General features: G+C 44.7%; 1 protein-coding gene across 3 annotated transcripts in view; it reads right to left on the bottom strand.

Annotated features, from left to right (window-relative positions):
* The window catches only part of LOC106574627 (rho guanine nucleotide exchange factor 7), a 31,321-nt gene extending 11,500 nt beyond the window's left edge, over positions 1–19,821 (bottom strand). For 2 of the 3 annotated variants that reach the window (XR_006760017.1, XM_014150618.2), the window contains exons 1-11: positions 18,604–19,821; positions 16,353–16,436; positions 12,987–13,071; positions 10,677–10,810; positions 10,250–10,451; positions 8,523–8,611; positions 6,985–7,079; positions 6,743–6,838; positions 6,296–6,418; positions 5,854–5,992; positions 232–291 (exon numbers count right to left, since the gene is read on the bottom strand). Coding sequence is in view for 2 of the 3 variants with exons in the window: in XM_014150618.2 (XP_014006093.2) it covers positions 232–291; positions 5,854–5,992; positions 6,296–6,418; positions 6,743–6,838; positions 6,985–7,079; positions 8,523–8,611; positions 10,250–10,451; positions 10,677–10,810; positions 12,987–13,071; positions 16,353–16,436; positions 18,604–18,768 (1,272 nt within the window). In the remaining variant the exon portion in view is untranslated. The remainder of the gene's footprint in view (positions 1–231; positions 292–5,853; positions 5,993–6,295; positions 6,419–6,742; positions 6,839–6,984; positions 7,080–8,522; positions 8,612–10,249; positions 10,452–10,676; positions 10,811–12,986; positions 13,072–16,352; positions 16,437–18,603) is intronic. The other variant, XM_014150617.2, reaches the window with a different exon arrangement.
* Positions 19,822–24,354: the final 4,533 nt, after the last annotated feature.

The following is a 24,354-nucleotide window of genomic DNA, read 5'->3' as shown; positions in this document are numbered from 1 at the left end:
ACAATAGTCATTTACAACATTAACAATGTCTACACTGTATTTCTGATCAATTTGATGTTATTTTAAAATGGACCCAAAAAAAATTGCGTTTCCTTCAAAACAAGGCCATTTCTAAGTGACCCCAAACTTTTGAACGGAAGTGTACATCATCAACAAGAGGCATGTAAATGTAACCCTTCAACACTGCACAAGTCATTAAACAGAGACAGGGACGGTATATGTCCGACTCACAGAGAGGCTTTTGAAGGAGGTCAAACACTTCTGGATGTCTGGTCGATCAGGATGATGCTCCTGATGAAGAAGAGGGGGACGTTTGATTCATCAGAAGATCACAGGTCTAACACAGTCAATATAGTCTACACCTACACAACAAAAAGCAACCATTCACAGGCAAATTACCTTTATCCATTTTACATAGAGACACACACAGAAAACTAATGTAAAACATACTGTTCCTGAAATGTATGTAGTATGTATAAGTTGGAAGTAGAAGCCTAAGTGGTGTTGTTCATTAGTTTACCCCAATTAGGGGAGGGGTGGCAGGGTTTGTGGAAAATAATAAAGGAATATATAAAAAATATATACACTGCTCAAAAAAATAAAGGGAACACTTAAACAACACAATGTAATTCCAAGTCATTCACACTTCTGTGAAATCAAACTGTCCACTTAGGAAGCAACACTGATTGACAATACATTTCACATGCTGTTCTGCAAATGGAATAGACAACAGGTGGAAATTATAGGCAATTAGCAAGACACCCCCAATAAAAGGAGTGGTTCTGCAGGTGGTGACCACAGACCACTTCTCAGTTCCTATGTTTCCTGGCTGATGTTTTGGTCACTTTTGAATGCTGGCGGTGCTTTCACTCTAGTGGTAGCATGAGACGGAGTCTACAACCCACACAAGTGGCTCAGGTAGTGCAGCTCATCCAGGATGGCACATCAATGCGAGCTGTGGCAAGAAGGTTTGCTGTGTCTGTCAGCGTAGTGTCCAGAGCATGGAGGCGCTACCAGGAGAGGCCAGTACATCAGGAGACGTGGAGGAGGCCGTAGGAGGGCAACAACCCAGCAGCAGGACCGCTAACGCCGCCTTTGTGCAAGGAGGAGCAGGAGGAGCACTGCCAGAGCCCTGCAAAATGACCTCCAGCAGGCCACAAATGTGCATGTGTCTGCTCAAACGGTCAGAAACAGACTCCATGAGGGTGGTATGAGGGCCCGATGTCCACAGGTGGGGGTTGTGCTTACAGCCCAACACCGTGCAGGACGTTTGGCATTTGCCAGAGAACACAAAGATTGGCAAATTCGCCACTGGCGCCCTGTGCTCTTCACGGATGAAAGCAGGTTCACACTGAGCACGTGACAGACGTGACAGAGTCTGGAGACGCCGTGGAGAACGTTCTGCTGCCTGCAACATCCTCCAGCATGACCGGTTTGGCGGTGGGTCAGTTATGGTGTGGGGTGGCATTTCTTTGGGGGGGCCGCACAACCCTCTATGTGCTCGCCAGAGGTAGCCTGACTGCCATTAGGTACCGAGATGAGATACTCAGACCCCTTGTGAGACCATATGCTGGTGCGGTTGGCCCTGGGTTCCTCCTAATGCAAGACAATGCTAGACCTCATGTGGCTGGAGTGTGTCAGCAGTTCCTGCAAGAGGAAGGCATTGATGCTATGGACTGGCCCGCCCGTTCCCCAGACCTGAATCCAATTGAGCACATCTGGGACATCATGTCTCGCTCCATCCACAAACGCCACGTTGCACCACAGACTGTCCAGGAGTTGGCGGATGCTTTAGTCCAGGTCTGGGAGGAGATCCCTCAGGAGACCATCCGCCAACTCATCAGGAGCATGCCCAGGCGTTGTAGGGAGGTCATACAGGCACGTGGAGGCCACACACACTACTGAGCCTCATTTTGACTTGTTTTAAGGACATTACATCAAAGTTGGATCAGCCTGTAGTGTGGTTTTCCACTTTAATTTTGAGTGTGACTCCAAATCCAGACCTCCATGGGTTGATAAATTGGATTTCCATTGATTATTTGTGTGATTTTGTTGTCAGCACATTCAACTATGTAAAGAAAAAAGTATTTAATAAGATTATTTCATTCATTCAGATCTAGGATGTGTTATTTTAGTGTTCACACACACACACACACACACACACACACACACACACACACACACACACACACACACACAGTACCAGTCAAAAGTTTGGACACACCAACTTATTCCAGGGTTTCTTTATTTTTACTATTTTCTACAATGTAGAATAATAGTGAAGACCTCAAAAGTATGAAATAACACATATGGAATCCTGTAGTTAGCAAAAAAAAAAAAGTGTTTAACAAATGTAAATATATTTTATATTTGAGATTCTTCAAAGTAACCACCCTTTCCCTGTATGACAGCTTTGCACACTCTTGGCATTCTTCCAACCAGCTTCATGAGGGAGTCACCTGGAATGCATTTCAATTAACAGGTTTGCCTTCTTAAAAGTTAATTCGTGGAATTTATTTCCTTCTTAATGCATTTGAGCCAATCAGTTGTGTTGTGACAAGGTAGGGGTGGTATACAGAAGATAGCCCTAGTTGGTAAAAGACCAAGTCCATATTATGGCAAGAACCGCTTAAATAAGCAAAGAGAAATGACAGTCCATCATTACTTGCAGACATGAAGGTCAGTCAATCCGGAACATTTCAAGAACTTTGAAAGTTTCTTCAAGTGCAGTCGCAAAAACCATCAAGCGCTATGATGAAACTGGCTCTCATGAGGACCGCCACAGGAAAGGAAGACCCAAAGTTACATCTGCTGCAGAGGATAAGTTCATTAGAGTTACCAGCCTCAGAAATTGCAGACCAAATAAATGCTTCAGATTTCAAGTAACAGACACATCTCAACATCAACTGTTCCGAGGACACTGCATTAAATCAGGCCTTCATGGTCGAATTGCTGCAAAGAAACCACTACTAAAGGACACCAATAAAAAGGAGACTTGCTTGAGACAAGAAACACGAGCAATGGACATTAGCCTGGTGGAAATCTGTCCTTTGGTCTGATGAGTCCAAATTCTGGTTGCAACCGCCGTGTCTTTGTGAGATGCAGAGTAGGTGAACTGATGATCTCCGCACGTGTGTTTCCCACCGTGAAGCATGGAGGAGGTGGTGTGATGGTGCTTTGCTGGTGACACTGTCTGTGATTTATTTAGAATTCAAGGCAAACTTAACCAGCATGGCTACCACAGGATTCTGCAGCGATACACCATCCCATCTGGTTTGTGCTTAGTGGGACTCTCATGTGTGTTTCAACAATGACCCAAAACACACCTCCAGGCTGTGTAAGGGCTATTTGACCAAGAAGGAGAGTGATGGAGTGCTGCATCAGATTACCTGGCCTTCATAACGCCTGACCTCAACACAATTGAGATTGTTTGGGATGAGTTGGACCGCTGAGTGAAGGAAAAGCAGCCAACAAATGCTCAGCATATGTGGGAACTTTTTCAAGTCTGTGGGAAAAGCATTCCAGGTGACTCTCATGAAGCTGGTTGAAAGAACACCAACAGTGTGCAAAGCTGTCATTAAGGCAAAGGGTGGCTACTTTGAAGAATCTCAAATATAAAATATATTTACATTTGTTTAACCTGTTAGGGCTAGGGGGCAGTATTGACACGGCTGGATAAAAAAACGTACCCGATTTAATCTGGTTACTACTCCTGCCCAGTAACTAGAATATGCATATAATTATTGGCTTTGGATAGAAAACACTCCAAAGTTTCTAAAACTGTTTGAATGGTGTCTGTGAGTATAACAGAACTCAAATGGCAGGTCAAAACCTGAGAGATTACTTTACAGGAAGTGGCCTGTCTGACCATTTATTGTCTTTCTTTGACATCTCATTCAATTACAAAGGATCTCTGCGGTAACGTGACACTTCCCACGGCTCCAATAGGCTCTCAGAGCCCGGGAAAAACCTGAATGTCGTCATTCCAGCCCCAGGCTGAAACACATTATCGCCTTTCTCAAGTGGCCAATCAAGGGACTGTGGGCTTAGGCGCGTGCACTGGCCGCCCCCGTCTTTGTGTTTTTTCCTCTGTTTGCCGAAAAGGAGATTCCCTGTCGGAATATTATCGCTTTTTTACGAGATAAATTGCATAAAAATTGATTTTAAACAGCGGTTGACATGCTTCGAGGTACGGTATTGGAATATTTAGAATTTTTTTGTCACGAATTGCGCCATGCGCACGACCCTGATTTACCATTTCGGATAGTGTCTGGGACGCACGAACAAAACGCTGCTATTCGGATATAACGATGGATTATTTTGGACCAAACCAACATTTGTTATTGAAGTAGCAGTCCTGGGAGTGCATTCTGACGAAGACAACAAAAGGTAATCAAACTTTTATAATAGTAAATCTGATTTTGGTGAAGGCTAAACTTGCCGGGTGTCTAAATAGCTAGCCAGTGATGGCTGGGCTATGTACTTAGAAAATTGCAAAATGTGCTTTCACCAAAAAGCTATTTTAAAATCGGACATATCGAGTGCATAGAGGAGTTCTGTATCTATAATTCTTAAAATAATTGTTATGCTTTTTGTGAACGTTTATCGTGAGTAATTTAGTAAATTGTTAGTAAATTCCCCGAAAGTTTGCGGGGGGTATGCTAGTTCTGAACGTCACATGCTAATGTAAAAAGCTGTTTTTTTATATAAATATGAACTTGATTGAACAAAACATGCATGTATTGTATAACATAATGTCCTAGGGTTGTCATCTGATGAAGATCAAAGGTTAGTGCTGCATTTAGCTGTCTTCTGGGTTTTTGTGACATTATATGCTAGCTTGAAAAATGGGTGTCTGATTATTTCTGGCTTGGTACTCTGCTGACATAATCTAATGTTTTGCTTTCGTTGTAAAGCCTTTTTGAAATCGGACAGTGTGGTTAGATTAACGAGTCTTGTCTTTAACCTCTTATGGCTAGGGGGCAGCATTTTCACGGCTGGATAAAAAACGTACCCGATTTAATCTGGTTACTAATCCTACCCAGTAACTAGAATATGCATATACGTATTATATATGCATAGAAAACACCCTAAAGTTTCTAAAACTGTTTGAATGGTGTCTGTGAGTATAACAGAACTCAAATGGCAGGTCAAAACCTGAGAGATTCCTTTACAGGAAGTGGCCTGTCTGACCATTTCTGGAACTTCTTTGCCATCTCTATCTTTTACTAAGGATCTCTGCTCTAACGTGACACTTCCTACGTCGTCCATAGGCGCTCAGAGCCCGGGAAAAACCTGAATGTCGTCATCCCAGCCCCAGGCTGAAACACATTATCGCCTTTCTCAAGTGGCCGATCAAGGGACTGTGGGCTTAGGCGCGTGACCTGACCACCCCCGTCTTTGTGATTTTTTCCTCTGTTTGCCGAAAAGGAGATTCCCGGTCGGAATATTATCGCTTTTCTACGAGAAAAATGGCATAAAAATTGATTTTAAACAGGATTAAACAGAAGTAATAGGATTTTTAAGGTATTTGAAAATCGCGCCACAGGATTCAACTGGCTGTTACGTAGGTGGGACGAATTCGTCCCGCCTGCCCTAGAGAGGTTAACATTTTTTTGGTTACTACATGATTCCATATGGGTTATTTAATAGTTTTTTTTTTAAAACCCTTGAATGAGTAAGTGTGTCCAAATTTGACTGGTACTGTGTATTTACAAAAAATAAATATGGGAGATTGGAAATGCTGCAGACAATTCCATTGACGGAAGCTACAATCTGTCTGTAATACTAAAGCTGCTCTACCCCCTAATTTTTTTTTTTTTTTTTTAAATAAACAGACTGTCTCCCTCTCACCTCCATGTGTCTCTCCAGTTCCTTCAGCAGTGTAGGGTATTTGTCCATCCTCATGAAGGGTTTACTGAGGCCAGTGGTGAGGGTCAGGATACCTGGACTACTGGCTCCCTTCCCCTCCATAAACTCCCCCAGTTCCTCACTGAAACACACAGTAACATACTAATCTCCCGCAGCTCCTCACTGAAACACACAGTAACATACTAATCTCCCCCAGTTCCTCACTGAAACACACAGCAACATACTAATCTCCCCCAGCTCCTCACTGAAACACACAAAATACTTCAGATTTTGTAACTGAAAATAGTCCACTATCATTTTGACAGTCAACCTGATGTCATAAAAAAATAAAAATAAAAGATTACAAAAAAAATAAAAAAATAAATAAAAATCACGATAGATTTGGTTACATACACATTTACCTGACGTGCACACACACACTTACCTGTGTTCTGTGAGGACGTTGACAGCCGAGGGGTGGTTGGAGCAGTAGGCCATGTAGAGAGCCTTCATCTGGGGCAGAAGGTTGAGGAAGAAGCCCCCTACTCTCTGCTGGCTCTCTGGAAGCCTACACACACACACACACACACACACACGCTCACCACCACAGCACTACCAGAGTCTACCAGTAAGTGTCAGTGTGACCTGTATAAACAGCATGTTGAGATATATATATATATGAGAGGAATAGTGCTCCCTCCCACACAGCGGGTTTTAAGGTGTGGCTTTAGATCCTATTGGCAGACAGGACGTGGTCTATTTCAGAGTTGATTCATACTTTAAGCTTGCGTGAAGATTACCGGCACTCATTTGGTACATCCATGTATTGATAAGATACATTTGGTCAATGCTGGACTGATCATATGGTGTGTGTGTGGGTTCGGGGACTCACTTGGTACATTCCTCGTAGGACTGAACCAACATCAGCTGGAAGGTAGAGATGTCCTCCAGATTCCCCAGGATGTGACTGACGTCTGCACTGCTCAACCTGGAGACAGAGGGAGACAGTGTGGGGAAAGCTGGAGCGATATGGTTGACTAAAAGACAGGGGGGGGGGGTACAGTAAGAAATCAGACAGACACACAACACCCCTGACAAATACACACACAGCCATGTGAACACAAACACACTCACTTGTCTGTGGGTTGCAGTGAGTGCAGGTATGAGGTCAGTAGGTTTTGGAGCTTCTTGGAATACTCGATCTCGGTCTCTAGAATGTTCTGGAGAACCTGGATGGAGAGAGAGAGAGACGGAACAGGGGGGTTAGGAGAGGATGTTGACGGATGGACAGACAGGCAGGCAGGCGGGCAGACAGACACTGAACTCAGACACCCCCACTGAGGAGACCCACCCTCTCTCCTCCTAACCTTCCCCTCGTTGACAGAATGGGGCCAGGGAGACCGTCCATTCTGCTTCCTGAAGCCTGTCCTCTTCACGTCATTTTTTGAAGTACTTTACTTTCTTTTGTCTTTAAGTTTCATATGAGGAGCCCATTAAACAGAGAAACCAGAGGACAGAAATAAACTGCTATCCTTTTCTCATCAAATACTGACCTCTTCAGTACATGTCATTACTGGCTAGGTTCAGAGCAGGCTTTAGGAAGGATGCAGAGATGGATGGATGGAGAAGGTGGAGGGTTTAAGTTGGCTTTAACCCATCTAACGTCCACTAATGGCGAACGGCCAGGTAGCATTTAACTACCGATGTTGTAGGGCTCATATTTCAACTCTCAAACTCATTTGGATCTTGTTACACAGGATAACTTAACACTGATGAGGTTACCTTCAAGTCTTCATAAAGACTAGTAGTGGACTATTCACTTCTTTCCCCATATCATAATGTATTGATTTGTGTCAGATTGCTCCATGTGGATCTTAATGTATTCTTGTCCATTGGGACAATACAGATACTCTCCTCCGCTATACTCTCCTCTCCTCTCCGCTATACTCTCCTCTCCTCTCCTCTATACTCTCCTCTCCGCTATACTCTCCTCTATACTCTCCTCTCCGCTATACTCTCCTCTCCGCTATACTCTCCTCTCCGCTATACTCTCCTCTCCGCTATACTCTCCTCTCCGCTATACTCTCCTCTCCGCTATACTCTCCTCTCCGCTATACTCTCCTCTCCGCTATACTCTCCTCTCCTCTCCGCTATACTCTCCTCTCCTCTCCGCTATACTCTCCTCTCCTCTCCGCTATACTCTCCTCTCCTCTCCGCTATACTCTCCTCTCCGCTATACTCTCCTCTCCGCTATACTCTCCTCTCCGCTATACTCTCCTCTCCTGACAGTTTCTGTGTCTTGAATAGTTCATCTCCCTCCCTCTGTTTCTCTTCTCTCAGCACCAAAATAAACAGAGGGCCTCCAGGATGCTTTGCAATGTGCTCATATCACCGTCACGGCAGCAGGACACAGTCCCTGTGAACTATCACTGACCCAGACCCCCCCCCACACACACACACACACACACACACACCATAGTGACAGTGTGCTACCACTAGATAGAAACAGAGCAGCCAGTCACAGGGCCTTGAGGCACAGCTGGCCCAGCAGCCAGTCAGACGGAAGAAACAACCTACATTACTGCACACGAACACACGGCAGGAAAAAGCCTAAATTCTAAAACCCTCGTGGTATTTCAGATCTCAGTGCAGTAGGTGGTGTAGGTTCTCACCAGGTTATAGTAGGTCTTGCTGACAGCTGGTGTGTCAAAGCCTTTCACAGGGTTTTTGAGGGTGCCAGACTTAGGAGACACTGGTTTGTCTGTGTGGTAGAGAGAGAGAGGAGAAGAGAGAGAGGAGAAGAAAGTGTAGAGTAGAAGTAGGACAGACAGAGTAGGACAGAAACATGAAGTCATTCATTTTATAATAGAGTTTAAAGCAACGTTATCCGGCGGGGAAAGATGCTGGCTTCATTTAGCTAACGACCAGACCAGAGGCTTTCTATGCACTACAGAGAAATGGGGACATATTCATGTTGCTGTGTTTTAGTAGCTAACCCTTGGGGCAGAGATAGCATACAGAATGGAGAGAGAACAACATGACACATAGCAAAGAAAGAAAAACTGTAGCTCGCTCTCTCGCTCTCTGCAGCCAGAGACAGAGGGCATGTTCATGTGTGACTGATTGGATACAGAAAGGGGGTGGGTTACCACTGTGAGCTTATAGAGAAATGCCACTTAGTTTGATACATAGTTCATCATGTGTAGGTAGGTAGTAGGCCAACAGAGCGAAGCACTGGGATCTGTTTGGTGTGTTTGGGGGAAGTCCCACCCACAGGCTAAGCTAAGGAATGTCCTGTCTTTGTTTAACCGTGCAGTTTCCTTCCACTCCGTTATAATGCACAATAGCTACATTAATAGTGCACAATCACTGTGCACAACAGCTGTGCAAAGACAGATTATACATCTACTATACATTTCTGTATATGATCTGATAGAACACTTAGTGTTGCAGATAGAAATGTCGTGTATAGAACCAACTCAGAGCTCTACATTTCTATCTGTAATGCTTTGCACATTGCAGTCCATTGAATAAGCTGGAGTAGAGCCATGTCTTGGTGAGCTTAGTATTGGCAACACGCTCCTTCACTCTGTAATTCCTCTTTTAAAAGATGCACTACGAATTAATTGCTCCGCTATTTCCTGGTTTCTCAAATTCTAGTAGTTTTCCTAATTTCAGTTTATGCGACAAAACAAGCACATATAGTGTAGAGAATCAATATTGTATTTTCGGCTCTTTGAAGCTGGTGTACAAAAACGAAAGTAGAAGACGCAAAAACTAAACTTAAGAACAAGAAGCATAGAAATAGCGCACATAGAACATATCTACCACTTAGACTTGATTTCAGTGAGAATGACTGATCTATAAATAACATTTCTATGTGAATTTGGTTTGGACACCCAAAAGGTTACATATTGCAGCTATAAATCATTCTCTTCATGATCATTCTCTTTGGCCAGCAGCATACAACCCTGTATTGCTATGAATACGAATGTGTTCAGTCAACTTACCTGGTAAAATAAATAAATCATGTTATTACAGCTCTAGCATCCGGGGGAAATGCTGACTGCATGAAATGAGTATTTGATGTATAGCCATTAAAAACAGCAGAGGATATTCCCTACAGACCCACATTAAATACAGTGTGTAAATCACACCAGCTATCAACAGCCTGCTTTAGCTGCATGATTCAGAGGTACAGTCAGCTATAGGGGGGACCACTATCAGATATCATCAACACAGGAGATACTTCTCTGAGTGTTATACAGTTGTAATAGAGCTGCTATAGATGATTATAACGTTGTTATAGAGATGCATAAGCCTAATGTTGATACTCGCCAATACAAACTATGATCCCTACTTAATATTCAATCCAAGCCGCCCAATCACTGACACCCACCGCTGCCTTTGACCTCCTTGACATAGTTGCTAGGGAACCAGCCCTTGTTGCCGTTGAACGAGCCCTCCCACCAGCCGCCGTCTTCCTGGCGCGACACACTGATCATGTCCCCCTTGTTGAAGGACAGCTCGTCTTCATTGGTCTGCTGGAAGGTGAACTTGGCCTTCACCAGTACCCGCTGCCCACCGCTCTCCGACATGTCCTAGTGGGGAGGAAAGAGGGAGCGATGGAGGAAGGGAAAGAACAGAGGAACAGGAGAGAAGGAAAGAAATTAAGAGGGAAAGAAAAAAGAAGACATTGAGAAAGTATGGAGGAAGATAAAACAAATAGAGATCGAAAACAACCCCATGTTGCAGGTGAGAACCACCTCAAATGGTTCCTTCTAGTTCAGTTGGTTTCTGTGGTTCTGTTGGGTTCTGTGACTCACCAGGCTGCGGTACTGGTTGTGGAGGAGTTTGGAGGAGCGTCCGCGGGGAGACTGAGTGTTCAGAGAGTCAAACGACTTGATCCGTAACGAGGACGAGTGATGCGCACACACAGAGTCACTGCCCACTCCTATGTCTGTGGATGAGAGAGAGAGAGGAATGAGGACACACACAGAGTCACTGCCCACTCCTATGTCTGTGGATGAGAGAGAGAGGGATGAGGACACACACAGAGTCACTGCCCACTCCTGTCTGTGGATGAGAGAGAGAGGGATGAGGACACACACAGAGTCACTGCCCACTCCTATGTCTGTGGATGAGAGAGAGAGGGATGAGGACACACACAGAGTCACTGCCCACTCCTATGTCTGTGGAGGAGAGAGAGAGGGATGAGGACACAGAGTCACTGCCCACTCCTATGTCTGTGGATGAGAGAGAGAGGGATGAGGACACACACAGAGTCACTGCCCACTCCTATGTCTGTGGATGAGAGAGAGAGGGATGAGGACACAGAGTCACTGCCCACTCCTATGTCTGTGGATGAGAGAGAGAGGGATGAGGACACACACAGAGTCACTGCCCACTCCTATGTCTGTGGAGGAGAGAGAGAGGGATGAGGACACAGAGTCACTGCCCACTCCTATGTCTGTGGATGAGAGAGAGAGGGATGAGGACACACACAGAGTCACTGCCCACTCCTATGTCTGTGGATGAGAGAGAGAGGGATGAGGACACAGAGTCACTGCCCACTCCTATGTCTGTGGATGAGAGAGAGAGGGATGAGGACACACAGGGTCACTGCCCACTCCTATGTCTGTGGATGAGAGAGAGAGGGATGAGGACACACAGGGTCACTGCCCACTCCTATGTCTGTGGATGAGAGAGAGGGATGAGGACACACAGAGTCACTGCCCAGTCCTATGTCTGTGGATGAGAGAGAGGGATGAGGACACACACAGAGTCACTGCCCACTCCTATGTCTGTGGATGAGAGAGAGAGGGATGAGGACACACACAGAGTCACTGCCCACTCCTATGTCTGTGGATGAGAGAGAGAGGGATGAGGACACAGAGTCACTGTCCACTCCTATGTCTGTGGATGAGAGAGAGGGATGAGGACACACAGAGTCACTGCCCACTCCTATGTCTGTGGATGAGAGAGAGGGATGAGGACACACACAGAGTCACTGCCCACTCCTATGTCTGTGGATGAGAGAGAGAGGGATGAGGACACACACAGAGTCACTGCCCACTCCTATGTCTGTGGATGAGAGAGAGAGGGATGAGGACACAGAGTCACTGCCCACTCCTATGTCTGTGGATGAGAGAGAGGGATGAGGACACACAGAGTCACTGCCCACTCCTATGTCTGTGGATGAGAGAGAGAGGGATGAGGACACACAGGGTCACTGCCCACTCCTATGTCTGTGGATGAGAGAGAGGGATGAGGACACAGAGTCACTGCCCACTCCTATGTCTGTGGAGGAGAGAGAGAGGGATGAGGACACACAGGGTCACTGCCCACTCCTATGTCTGTGGATGAGAGAGAGGGATGAGGACACAGAGTCACTGCCCACTCCTATGTCTGTGGATGAGAGAGAGAGGGATGAGGACACACAGGGTCACTGCCCACTCCTATGTCTGTGGATGAGAGAGAGGGATGAGGACACAGAGTCACTGCCCACTCCTATGTCTGTGGAGGAGAGAGAGAGGGATGAGGACACACAGGGTCACTGCCCACTCCTATGTCTGTGGATGAGAGAGAGGGATGAGGACACAGAGTCACTGCCCACTCCTATGTCTGTGGATGAGAGAGAGAGGGATGAGGACACAGAGTCACTGCCCACTCCTATGTCTGTGGATGAGAGAGAGGGATGAGGGGGGACAGCCTCGGCGGGGCCGTCAACAACCGATCCGGTTTTCAGGGGAAATGGAAGAGAGCCTGTGACGTGACTTCTGCTTTCGGACGTTAACAAGGCGTCACTCCATCTTAACTCCTCCCCCACATTTACTGGATTGGTTGAAGAGAGCAGAAGAGACCCTCCCCGTGACAGAATGTGGGGATCCAGTTTCAGGAGATTATTTTACTCCTGCTACTTTAGGTTCAACACACATTAATGTGAGTGAAGAACAAGTCAACATGCTGCAACATGCACCCATCATTCTACACTGACACACACAGGCCTAACACACAACGCCCACTCTGATATCTACACTACAGGTTACATGTGGGACTTCACAGGTATGGATTTGAATAGAAAACAGGAAACCTTCCATGAATCACCCCAGAAACACTTCTGTCAGTCCACTTACCCTCGGTGGCTTTGGCCAGTGCCACCAGCGAGTTGAGCACCTTGGTGAAATTCAGTCCCTGGAGAAGGTCATTGACCTCAAATGGCTGAGAAGAGGAGGGAGAGGAGAGATATCCTTTAGCTTTTCAATACTTGTTGAAAATAAAACATGTAGATAAGTGACTGAAGACAAACAAAACTGTTTCATAACATTGCAACGGCGTAAAGGTCTTATATTTCCTCTGGTTCTGGTGATGAAAACCCGACAGGAACTTCCAGACATTCCCATAGTACAGTGATGTGTAATGTCTGTAAAGATATTTCTCACAGTAAGGAGGCCTAGGTTTGAGGCCTGGAGAATATCAAGAGTTACAACAACTACTGATTGACAGGCAGCAGAACTCAGCCATAATCTACCCAAGCATTACTGAGACGTTGTACAGACGCTGGGATTTAGACAGCGAAGTGCTTCGTACCACAGACACCCACAGGAAGGAAGCCCCAGGGTTAGGGACATCCTACTCTCTCTGTTCTCAGTCCAGACAGGTCAGGAATGTGACTGTCATGTTGAGATCCACCCTCTGTCTAACTGGGGATCAACCACTTCCTGCTGTATTATTCTCTAAATAATTGCTACCTGAGATGTTGGCTGTTTAATAATGGAACTTTAGGACAGGAGTGCCAACACCTAAGTCTGGCAGCACACATCTGACCCGATTCACTGTATTCCTCCTGCACCGTATTCCTCCTGCACCGTATTCCTCCTGCACCGTATTCCTCCTGCACCGTATTCCTCCTGCACTGTATTCCTCCTGCACTGTATTCCTCCTTCACTGTATTCCTCCTTCAAGTCTTACGTCTCATTTGGCCTGGGTGTCTCTTTAAAACGGTATGTTGTCAGAGTTCATTAAACAACTAACACACAGCCAACATGAAACGCTATGAGAGCCATGGCCTGGCAGGATATGGTGTGACTGTATTTATCAGATAACTACCTAATTCTGTAGTACAAACACAGGATTTCATCAGGCTTCCTAAGGTGACTGGGCCACAGCGGGAGATGCATTAACGCTGTTGCACAACCAGGCCAACACCCAAGTTTACTTACTGCTATTCTATTGTATTCAGCACCATTTGGCACGGCAGTAAGTGTAGTAGCTCTACGAGGTCTACTTCCCTGTCAGAGTATTAGGTCATTTTCATAGCTGAGTGGGAATTCAGTCGTGTCATTGGTTTCCTCAGCCCTACATGCTGCTTCTGCTCCGAGGGCAGTTTTCACCCAGTCTGGTTCAGCACTCACTGTGGCACACTTATGGCTAAGCACCCACACAGTCCCACCCTCTCCTCTACCCACCCCTAGCCCCTTAGTCTGGACACACACACCCTCACTCCTACCCTTTAACCACCCAGTCTGGGGGATTAGCAGCAGTCTGAGCCATCTCTCTAATCTCTGCCTCATCATGTTCTCTCTCACACACACACACACACACACACACACCCCCAACCACCCCTTACTCCCTAATCCTACACACACACACCCCCCCTAACCACCCCTTACTCCCTAATCCTACACACACACTTCTGCATGACCTCTTCTTGATCTGACACAGAACTACATGGACATATTAAGCAATATGGTGGATGGACTCAATGTGGTCTCTAGAGTGAAGACATCTATTACGAATGAATGTCTATAAGGTAGGGGTTGTTTTGGGACAATAATCTACCATGGACATCATGACAGCTTACTGCTCCTTCACACTACAGTGTATGTCCATGTCTGGTCATTTTGGAATTTAACCTTGCGATCTAATCGACCTCGTTGGAAAATCCATTGGTTGGGTTGACATTCTCATGAACCTCCCCCCCCCCAGCACCACCTCTTGCAAAAACTGTATTGATTCAGTTAGGCATGACTGACGACAGGACAGGACGGGACAGACACCTGAGTTAGGTGCTAAAGGCCATGCTAGTTACTATTGCTGCAGCCCAGCCTCTATACTGCAGTGAGCAGCCATGAGATAGAACAGTCCAGCAGCTCTCACTCCTGGTAGGTATGAGTCACAGGCCAATATCCACACTAGCATAACACTTGGATGCATGCCAATACACTGCTTCATTCTCAGTGGTATGGTGTGAACACTGGAACAGAGCCGTCACAGTCTTTCCATAAGGCCTGGTCTTCAAGCAGTCAGTCACACTGTCAAGACGAGACATTCACAAGAACTAGGCCATGGTAAGGCAAGTAGTTCACTACAAGGTGTACACATTTATATTTTCGGGAGTAGTGGACTGTCTAATTTCCCAGATGGATTTGAAATCAGGAAGCTGTTCATTTCACACCTTTGTTTACATGTTTACCTGGCACCTGCCATATCGCACAATTTCTCAGAAGTTTGAGGCAAATCTTGTTTCCATGACAAATAAATTGTGTGACTGATGCACAGTATTCCAAGAGATGACATTTGTGTTTTAAAACAGATTTCCAACAACTCAGGTTTCACACAGTAGAAATATAATAATTATTCATTTGAAAGTGTTTTGTAATGTTGAAATAGGGTTCATGGTATTGACTGAGTGAAATATGGCTCTCGGCCTTGGCTACTCATGACAGTAGATGTGCCCACAGTTAAATTCCCTTGGTCTGCATATTGATCAGGACAGCTCAATATGCAGAATAACAATTTGTTGTTGAATTAAAGGACAAGATCACTAATTTACAACTTGATGTTAGATGGTTCCTCACCCTGAAAATAGTCTATGGGCCAGGAGAAACTAGAATCCATGGTTCAGTTCTTTACACAGCCATTACAAACTTCAGCTAATTTGTGAGCATGTTTTTATTAGATTGTTATGGCCAAATCGCCTTTAAGTAACATCAAACCAAATATGGAGTTGGTTTGCCCCCATCGCTTCCATGGCTTTTTAGCTAACAGTGGCTAATGTCAGCTGAAGTTTGTAATGGCTGTGTAAAGAACTGAACCATGGATTGCAGTTTCTCCCGGACCATAGATTATTTTCAGGATGAGGAACCATCTAACAAGTTGTAAAATGGTGAACTTCTCAGTTAAACGGCCAAATCATGGTGACCAAATCATTCTACCCTAACCCTACACATTGAGTGGAGTAGTATTCGTTTGGAATACTGTTACACTATCTTAGAAATACAAATGAAAGCCCAGACTAGTATCCAAATGGCGACGGGCTGCTACTGTAGTATTTCTGCTGGTAGGCTAGTAAAACTGGGCTGTGCTAACGCCCCACGGGGCAGGCTCCCGTGTTGATCAAATGAAATGTTGATCCAGTGTTTTCAGTCATGTTTAGAGCGCGTTGTATTGTCGATATTTCCAACAAAGTTACAGAGCAGCAGACAGGTTAAATGACTCACCTCCACTCGGAAGGACCCGCAGCCTTTCAGAAACTCCTTTATATTGCTCTGGAACTCACTATCATTCCTTGGTTCTTGGAAGATCTGTGTGAAAAGGGAGTTAAACGTTTTATGAAGTAAATCCCCGAGCCGTAGGTGCACGCATACGGCCGTCCGTAAGTACCCTGTTTTGTTCTCGGTTTTGCAAAAGACGGTACAGATCCACGATTTCAGTGTGAAACTAAAATCTCCAATCGGGGTTTCTGAAAGACCTCTCAATCTCCCATCGGGAAATTGGATTAGTAGGAGAGGAAATGACGTGGTATGTATATTCCACGGTGAAAAGCAGAACCCAGCGGCTACACCTTTTGGTGCCTACCTGTGCAAACAGAACCCTCCTCGACTATATCAGTAGTGGCCTTTAATAACCTAACCATTTCTCTCCTTATTAGGCCTATCGTCAATTGGCTATTATTTAGAAGTCCCTGACCCTGTTGTTGTTATGCTGTTAACTTTTCCCAACTGTGCATAAATTGCAAGTGCACAGGAGCAGGTTCATTCTTGCTCTGTGGGTGTGTGACAGAAATGACGTTTCCCCCCCAGCTAAAAATGTCAAGGCAACAAATAAACACGATTTCTTCTTCTCATAACAAAAGAGCTATCAAAACGTTTAATGTTTGTAATTAATTAGTCTTTGTACAGTGGTGTATAGTACTCAAGTAATTTTGGGGGGTATCTGCACTTTACTATTTATATTTTGGACAACTATTACTTTTACCCCTCTATATTCCTAAAAAAAATAATGTACTTTTTACTCCATTCATTTTCCCTGACACCCAAAAGTACTCGTTACATTTTGAATGCTTAGCAGGACAGGAAACTTGTCAAATTCACAAATTTATCAAGAGAACATCCCTGGTCATCCCTAATGCATCTGATCTGGCGGACTCACTAAACACAAATGCTTCATTTGTAAATTATCTATGTGTTGGAGTGTGGCTCTGGATATCTTTAACAAATAAAATATCGTGCCGTCTTGTTTGCTTAATATAAGGAATTTGAAATCATTTATACTTTTAATTTTGATACTTATGTATATTTTAGCAATTACATTTACTTTGGATAATTTACTTTTACTCAAGTTGTATTTTACTGGGTGACTTTCACTTTTAATTGAGTAATTTTCTATTAATGTAACTTTACTTTTACTCAAGTATGAACATTTGGTACATTTCCCACCACTGTCTTTATATAATGTATTGTCTGTATCCCCGACTGTTGTTTGTAATGTTTGTATACTCCGTTATATACTCTGTTGTTCTATATTGTATATTTTGAAATGCTTTACAAGAACAAAAATGCATAAAAGTAAAGCTCATAGGGTCTCCCGAGACTAATGCACTGCATCTCAGTGCTAGAGGCATCACAACAGACCCAGGCTGTATCACATCCGGCCGTGATTGGGAGTCCCACCGGGCGGCGCACAATTGGCCCAGCGTCGTCCGGGTTAGGGTTTGGCCGGGGTAGGCCGTCATTGTAAATAAGAATTTGTTCTATCCCTAATACAATGGTGTTTCCATAACCCTTAAATGAGTGTTTCACTGAATAATTGGGAGAGTCCCATCAGTAGGCTAATGCTTTTCCCAATGTTACAATGTAAGCCTATATAAATGGTCTACTCTGATGGCTAAATAATGTTAAAACAACACTGTTCCTTTAAAAGAGAGAGAGGGGGGCTTCTTCTGAGTGAAATTGAAGTCAATGGCGGACCACTCATGTGAACCTATTTGTAGTGTACTCCATTATAGCAGTTGATCCGAACCAAAAACACCCGTTTATTATAGCAACATTTTTGGGTGGAATAAAAATAAAGTGGCCAAATGTGCATACTTACTCCGAAAACCAAACATGTTCTTTTTTTTTTAAAAAGCGTCTGTTTTCAATCAAGAAAAAAAATCATGGGACTTTAATGCCATGTGTAGCCTATGTGAATACAATTGCGTTATTACTCACTTAAGAATAGGTTATATTGGGAATAAAGGGAATAGGTATCTCATTGTCAATGCAAACTAGTGCTGAAGTGAGACACACGGACATCTGTCCGGAAATTCCACTCTACTCGGTACAATAACCCCTCTGGTAATTATCTATACTAGGATCGGTTTGACATCTACAACAAAGACATACTAATACAACGTTTAATTCTTCAAGTTCCACATACTAGTTGTCTAAGGCAGAGGTGGGACATCCAGGCAATAAGAGATGACCTTACTTTCTCAACAGAACCAGGGCGCAATCGCTCCACCAGCTTGCACAGGACAACCCCATCTTTGAGAGAAGACTGCAGGAATCCTTCAGGGTCAGAAATTGTCTTTTTCGGTGACTCCAAGACCCCCAACGTTATCAGCCACGTTACCGTCTGTTCCGCCGAATTCATGGCTATTATTACAATAACATCCACTCTATCCTGTCCTGGGATGTTTTGGGAGAAGAGAACGATGTGATTGGAGAATAAATAGCCTATTCAGAATAAAAACATATCCTAATGGATAAAGATAACATGACTGCGTTTTGGAGAGGTTGACGGACAGCTGCTTTCGTCCTTTAAGTTGTAGCTAGTCAATTGGCTTCGTTTCCTAGTCTTGTACGCCTGGTAAACTGTCAACTGCCCCCATCTCTCTCGTTATTCCCCCAACCTGTGTCGCCTGCTGCTGCCGCGAAATGCTCCAACAGAGAATGACATCACAAAGATGTAAAACTATAACTGCTTTTAGAGACTGTCCCCCTGTTGGCGGTTTAATATTTTACTCTTCATTATTTGCATACGTTTGCATGAGGTAGCTGGGCCTACATCAACTATTACAGGTTACTGTAATAATAGATCCTTATAATACAATCCAGGATATTAGATTTCAGAGTGGGCTACTGCATTTTAACGCTCAAATGATTTTATTTACTTATTCAATCGGTATTAAACCGTGTGTTAATGTGTAGAAATATAAAGCTGTGCATAATACACCGTTTATTACAAGGACTAGAATATTTAATTTATAGGAGTCCCGAATCCCACGTCAGAATGAAGTGTAGCGCCCCCTGCCTACAGAAATATAAAATCTCCCACTACCTGGAGGGTGATTCAATTATTCTTTCTATTCAAATAGCAATTATTGCCATTTGTACAACACAACCTACATTTTCTGTGCACTATAACTGTATAGATTCACATTAAAGAAAAACAACTTAACAGGGTAACAAAATACAGCCATCCACCCATTCTGTAGAAATTCATGAAATTTCATGATTTAACAGTTATTGAAAAAAGAAATCAGGGAACAGGGGAACTGGACCTCCCTAATAACAGCATATGAAACCAGGGGAACTCGACCTCACTAATAACAGCATATGAAACCAGGGGAACTGGACCTCACTAATAACAGCATATGAAACCAGGGGAACTGGACCTCCCTAATAACAGCATATGAAACCAGGGGAACTCGACCTCACTAATAACAGCATATGAAACCAGGGGAACTCGACCTCCCTAATAACAGCATATGAAACCAGGGGAACTAGACCTCCCTAATAACAGCATATGAAACCAGGGGAACTCGACCTCACTAATAACAGCATATGAAACCAGGGGAACTGGACCTCCCTAATAACAGCATATGAAACCAGGGGAACTCGACCTCCCTAATAACAGCATATGAAACCAGGGGAACTCGACCTCCCTAATAACAGGATATGAAACCAGGGGAACTGGACCTCACTAATAACAGCATATGAAACCAGGGGAACTCGACCTCCCTAATAACAGCATATGAAACCAGGGGAACTCGACCTCCCTAATAACAGCATATGAAACCAGGGGAACTGGACCTCACTAATAACAGCATATGAAACCAGGGGAACTCGACCTCCCTAATAACAGCATATGAAACCAGGGGAACTCGACCTCCCTAATAACAGCATATGAAACCAGGGGAACTGGACCTCCCTAATAACAGCATATGAAACCAGGGGAACTGGACCTCACTAATAACAGCATATGAAACCAGGGGAACTCGACCTCCCTAATAACAGCATATGAAACCAGGGGAACTCGACCTCCCTAATAACAGCATATGAAACCAGGGGAACTCGACCTCCCTAATAACAGCATATGAAACCAGGGGAACTCGACCTCCCTAATAACAGCATATGAAACCAGGGGAACTCGACCTCCCTAATAACAGCATATGAAACCAGGGGAACTCGACCTCCCTAATAACAGCATATGAAACCAGGGGAACTCGACCTCCCTAATAACAGCATATGAAACCAGGGGAACTCGACCTCCCTAATAACAGCATATGAAACCAGGGGAACTGGACCTCCCTAATAACAGCATATGAAACCAGGGGAACTGGACCTCCCTAATAACAGCATATGAAACCAGGGGAACTCGACCTCCCTAATAACAGCATATGAAACCAGGGGAACGCGACCTCCCTAATAACAGCATATGAAACCAGGGGAACTGGACCTCACTAATAACAGCATATGAAACCAGGGGAACTGGACCTCACTAATAACAGCATATGAAACCAGGGGAACTCGACCTCACTAATAACAGCATATGAAACCAGGGGAACTCGACCTCCCTAATAACAGCATATGAAACCAGGGGAACTGGACCTCACTAATAACAGCATATGAAACCAGGGGAACTGGACCTCCCTAATAACAGCATATGAAACCAGGGGAACTGGACCTCCCTAATAACAGCATATGAAACCAGGGGAACTGGACCTCACTAATAACAGCATATGAAACCAGGGGAACTCGACCTCACTAATAACAGCATATGAAACCAGGGGAACTCGACCTCACTAATAACAGCATATGAAACCAGGGGAACTCGACCTCCCTAATAACAGCATATGAAACCAGGGGAACTGGACCTCACTAATAACAGCATATGAAACCAGGGGAACTGGACCTCCCTAATAACAGCATATGAAACCAGGGGAACTGGACCTCCCTAATAACAGCATATGAAACCAGGGGAACTCGACCTCCCTAATAACAGCATATGAAACCAGGGGAACTCGACCTCACTAATAACAGCATATGAAACCAGGGGAACTGGACCTCACTAATAACAGCATATGAAACCAGGGGAACTCGACCTCACTAATAACAGCATATGAAACCAGGGGAACTCGACCTCCCTAATAACAGCATATGAAACCAGGGGAACTCGACCTCCCTAATAACAGCATATGAAACCAGGGGTACTCGACCTCACTAATAACAGCATATGAAACCAGGGGAACTCGACCTCACTAATAACAGCATATGAAACCAGGGGAACTCGACCTCCCTAATAACAGCATATGAAACCAGGGGAACTCGACCTCACTAATAACAGCATATGAAACCAGGGGAACTCGACCTCACTAATAACAGCATATGAAACCAGGGGAACTCGACCTCCCTAATAACAGCATATGAAACCAGGGGAACTCGACCTCACTAATAACAGCATATGAAACCAGGGGAACTCGACCTCCCTATTAACAGCATATGAAACCAGGGGAACTGGACCTCCCTAATAACAGCATATGAAACCAGGGGAACTGGACCTCCCTCATAACAGCATATGAAACCAGGGGAACTCGACCTCCCTAATAACAGCATATGAAACCAGGGAAACTGGACCTCACTAATAACAGCATATGAAACCAGGGGAACTCGACCTCCCTAATAACAGCATATGAAACCAGGGGAACTGGACCTCCCTAATAACAGCATATGAAACCAGGGGAACTGGACCTCCCTAATAACAGCATATGAAACCAGGGGAACTGGACCTCCCTAATAACAGCATATGAAACCAGGGGAACTCGACCTCCCTAATAACAGCATATGAAACCAGGGGAACTCGACCTCCCTAATAACAGCATATGAAACCAGGGGAACTCGACCTCCCTAATAACAGCATATGAAACCAGGGGAACTCGACCTCCCTAATAACAGCATATGAAACCAGGGGAACTCGACCTCACTAATAACAGCATATGAAACCAGGGGAACTCGACCTCCCTAATAACAGCATATGAAACCAGGGGAACTCGACCTCCCTAATAACAGCATATGAAACCAGGGGAACTCGACCTCCCTAATAACAGCATATGAAACCAGGGGAACTCGACCTCCCTAATAACAGCATAAGAAACCAGGGGAACTCGACCTCACTAATAACAGCATATGAAACCAGGGGAACTCGACCTCCCTAATAACAGCATATGAAACCAGGGGAACTCGACCTCACTAATAACAGCATATGAAACCAGGGGAACTCGACCTCCCTAATAACAGCATATGAAACCAGGGGAACTCGACCTCCCTAATAACAGCATATGAAACCAGGGGAACTCGACCTCCCTAATAACAGCATATGAAACCAGGGGAACTCGACCTCCCTAATAACAGCATATGAAACCAGGGGAACTGGACCTCCCTAATAACAGCATATGAAACCAGGAGAACTGGACCTCCCTAATAACAGCATATGAAACCAGGGGAACTCGACCTCACTAATAACAGCATATGAAACCAGGGGAACTCGACCTCACTAATAACAGCATATGAAACCAGGGGAACTCGACCTCACTAATAACAGCATATGAAACCAGGGGAACTCGACCTCACTAATAACAGCATATGAAACCAGGGGAACTCGACCTCCCTAATAACAGCATATGAAACCAGGGGAACTCGACCTCCCTAATAACAGCATATGAAACCAGGGGAACTCGACCTCCCTAATAACAGCATATGAAACCAGGGGAACTCGACCTCACTAATAACAGCATATGAAACCAGGGGAACTCGACCTCACTAATAACAGCATATGAAACCAGGGGAACTCGACCTCACTAATAACAGCATATGAAACCAGGGGAACTCGACCTCCCTAATAACAGCATATGAAACCAGGGGAACTCGACCTCCCTAATAACAGCATATGAAACCAGGGGAACTCGACCTCCCTAATAACAGCATATGAAACCAGGGGAACTCGACCTCCCTAATAACAGCATAAGAAACCAGGGGAACTCGACCTCACTAATAACAGCATATGAAACCAGGGGAACTCGACCTCCCTAATAACAGCATATGAAACCAGGGGAACTCGACCTCCCTAATAACAGCATATGAAACCAGGGGAACTCGACCTCCCTAATAACAGCATATGAAACCAGGGGAACTCGACCTCCCTAATAACAGCATATGAAACCAGGGGAACTCGACCTCACTAATAACAGCATATGAAACCAGGGGAACTCGACCTCCCTAATAACAGCATATGAAACCAGGGGAACTCGACCTCCCTAATAACAGCATATGAAACCAGGGGAACTGGACCTCCCTAATAACAGCATATGAAACCAGGGGAACTGGACCTCCCTAATAACAGCATATGAAACCAGGGGAACTGGACCTCCCTAATAACAGCATATGAAACCAGGGGAACTGGACCTCCCTAATAACAGCATATGAAACCAGGGGAACTGGACCTCACTAATAACAGCATATGAAACCAGGGGAACTCGACCTCACTAATAACAGCATATGAAACCAGGGGAACTCGACCTCACTAATAACAGCATATGAAACCAGGGGAACTCGACCTCCCTAATAACAGCATATGAAACCAGGGGAACTCGACCTCCCTAATAACAGCATATGAAACCAGGGGAACTGGACCTCCCTAATAACAGCATATGAAACCAGGGGAACTGGACCTCCCTAATAACAGCATATGAAACCAGGGGAACTGGACCTCCCTAATAACAGCATATGAAACCAGGGGAACTCGACCTCCCTAATAACAGCATATGAAACCAGGGGAACTCGACCTCCCTAATAACAGCATATGAAACCAGGGGAACTCGACCTCACTAATAACAGCATATGAAACCAGGGGAACTCGACCTCACTAATAACAGCATATGAAACCAGGGGAACTCGACCT

The sequence above is a fragment of the Salmo salar genome, chromosome ssa17 (assembly GCF_905237065.1).
Source record: "Salmo salar chromosome ssa17, Ssal_v3.1, whole genome shotgun sequence".
Lineage (NCBI taxonomy): Eukaryota > Metazoa > Chordata > Actinopteri > Salmoniformes > Salmonidae > Salmo > Salmo salar.
Note: the sequence above shows the minus strand (reverse complement) of the source record. Positions and strands in the feature narration are given on the sequence as shown.